Below are 2651 nucleotides of genomic sequence, written 5' to 3' on the forward strand. Positions count from 1 at the left end.
ACCTAACCAACTGGAGACAGTCCTCTCTTGGAGAAAGTGTCAGCGGTTGTACAGATGGCATGCATAGCTTTACGTTAGTCCCAGCATGTTAGAAGATGTGACTCCAGGGAACACTCCATGGGCCCTGGATGGGTTGTTTGAAACACAGTTGCTGGACAACAGTGTCTCCAGCAGCTCTGCAGCTGGCCTCAGTTGTATTTCAGGACTCCCAGCAGCTGCCTGAGAAGGTTTGCAAGGGTGAAAAGATGACTTACTGTTTTGTACCTACCTCTCAGTGCTATGTGAGTATAGAAGAGGACAGATAACCAGCCTGAGTAACACAGTCTGTGACCTATGAGGAAAGGCTGGATCACACGACTGGATGCCTCTCTGAAGTGCCTGTACACTAACACACATGTCATGGGGAGGACACAGGAGGAATTCCATGCTTGGAAGGATCCCATGCAATATAGTCCTAGAGAGAAGAGGGGTGCAGGAGAACTGGATGATTTTCAAGAATCGCCTCCTCCAAGTTCAAAAATGATCCCTCTTGCTGTGGAGTAAGTCAAGCAAAGGTGGTAGGAGGCCTGCATGGATGAACAAATCCCTCCTGACAAAACTCAAACACAAAAGGAGGCATAAAAGAGGTGGAAGAAGGGACAGGTGATGCAGGAGGAATATAGAGACACTGAGCGTGCAGGGATGGGGTTAGGGAAGCCAAAGCCCATTGGGAGTTGAATCTGGTGAGAGAAGTGAAGGTCAAGAAGAAGGGCTGCTATGCATGGATGAATAGCAAAAGGAAGACTAGGAAAATGTTGGTCTGCTGCTGAACAGAGTGGGAGACCTGGTGCCCAAGGCCATGGAGAAGATAGAGGTACTCAATACCTTTTTCACCTCAGTCTTTACAGATAAGTCTGACCTTCAGAGATCCCAGGCTCCTGAGGCAAGTGGAAAAATCTGAAGCAATTCAGACTTACCCTCAGTGAAGGAGGATCAGGTTAGGGAGCTTTTAAACAAGCCCATGGGAACTGATGGGATGCACCCACAAGTGCTGAGGGAGCTGGCCATTCTTCATTATCTTTGAATGGTCATGGCAATGGGAGGAGGTTCCTGAGGACAGGAAGAATGCAAACGTCTCTCCTGTCTTCACAGAATCAGCTCTGAGCAGGGGGTTTGGAGTAGGTGATCTCCAGGGGTGCCTTCCCACCTCAGTCACTCTGTCATATATCTGTGATTCTGTATCTTTTAAAGCCCATTCTTCAGTGCCCATGAAGCCATGTGACATTTAAAGGACACCTGAAACTTTTTTCCACAGTTTCAGTTGCCTGTCTCAGGAGAACCATTTGCTGAGTGCAAAAATTTCTGGAGTCTCTTTAACATATTAACCCCCAGAACATATTAACTTATGGCATGCACAGCCACCATCGCTGCGGAAATTTTATGTTTAAATGGTGCATAGTTTGGTAAGACAAAAGGAATTTGTTGGACAGTGTGTATATAAACAGTATTGCTATGGCACAAAAGGTGATGTGGATGTGGATGTGTATGCAGTGGGAGGTTATAAGAAGTGCAAAATCAGAACACCAGAAAGGAAAATGCTTTGAATGAGCACGATTTGAACAGCAGGAATGCCAGTATTGCCTGCAGTAGTAGTTTGATCATACACAACAGTAAGGTACAGTTCTAAATGTCCATTTTACTCACGCCTTTTTCTTCAAAGGTTAGTGGTTTCTGCTTGTTTTCACACAGATGTAGATGGATTCACAGCATCATTAGGTAAGCAATGGAGAACTGGCCCTTCAGTTCTTTGAAGGAAAGGCTAAGGATGGCATTTCCAAATCTTCAGTTGGCATAGGATGGCATTTTTCTACTGAAGTCAATGCACCTACTTCAATTTACAACTCCTAATATCTGGCCTGAATGCTGGAGAATGAGTAGAGGACAGGAGAAGGTGAGGAAAAAATACACAATGTGGTAATACCTATTATATAGTTAAGAAGTACAGGCTAGAAACTTTCTTTGTTATAGTGAAACTGAACTCCTCTTGGATCAACTGATGAATATGAGTTGCATGTCTTTTGAAGGATCTTAGAGAGAGTCTTGGGTCCACAGAAGAATACTCCAATACTGTTGCTGTAATCGCAATAACAACAAAAACATGAGAGTAGTAGAGTAAATGGATAAACTCTACCTTTTGGCTGCCTCCAGCTTTGACTCTTTTGAAATGGCTCTTTGAGAAATATATTTGAAAAAATTTGTGTTACTGTCACAAAGTATTACAGTATAATTATTTTAATACTTTAGTGTTTAATATGTCTTACTGCATTATTTATTTGGATTGCTATATTAGAGGTCACAAACTATTTTAAATGGTAGTTCTTTGGTTTTGATCTTCATAGCTTTTTTAATCAGAGAAGCAAACACGCTGTTTGGGCTGAAAATTTTCAATGCTTTTTCTCCAGTGAAGTTAATTTTTTTTTTTCTAAAAATTACACAAAATTCTCAGCTAGTTCTGAGTTTTCTTCTCCCCCCCTTCTCTCTCCCCCCCCATTTTAACACTTTTCTGCCTATGGCCAATTTTTAAATGGCTGATTTAATAACAAAATTTGTACATAGAATCATAGAATCATAGAATAGTTTGGGTTGGAAGGGACCTCTAAAGGTCATCTAGT

The 2651-nt window shown here is 42.2% G+C and overlaps 1 protein-coding gene across 1 annotated transcript in view; it reads right to left on the bottom strand.

Moving 5' to 3' along the window:
* Positions 1–1985: 1985 nt before the first annotated feature.
* The window catches only part of NOX3 (NADPH oxidase 3), a 46869-nt gene continuing 46203 nt past the window's right edge, over positions 1986–2651 (bottom strand). The window contains exon 13 of the mRNA XM_009281432.1: positions 1986–2112. Coding sequence (XP_009279707.1) covers positions 1986–2112 — 127 coding nt within the window. The remainder of the gene's footprint in view (positions 2113–2651) is intronic.

This window comes from Aptenodytes forsteri, unplaced genomic scaffold, assembly GCF_000699145.1.
Source record: "Aptenodytes forsteri isolate BGI_AS27 unplaced genomic scaffold, ASM69914v1 Scaffold82, whole genome shotgun sequence".
In the NCBI taxonomy this organism is placed as follows: domain Eukaryota; kingdom Metazoa; phylum Chordata; class Aves; order Sphenisciformes; family Spheniscidae; genus Aptenodytes; species Aptenodytes forsteri.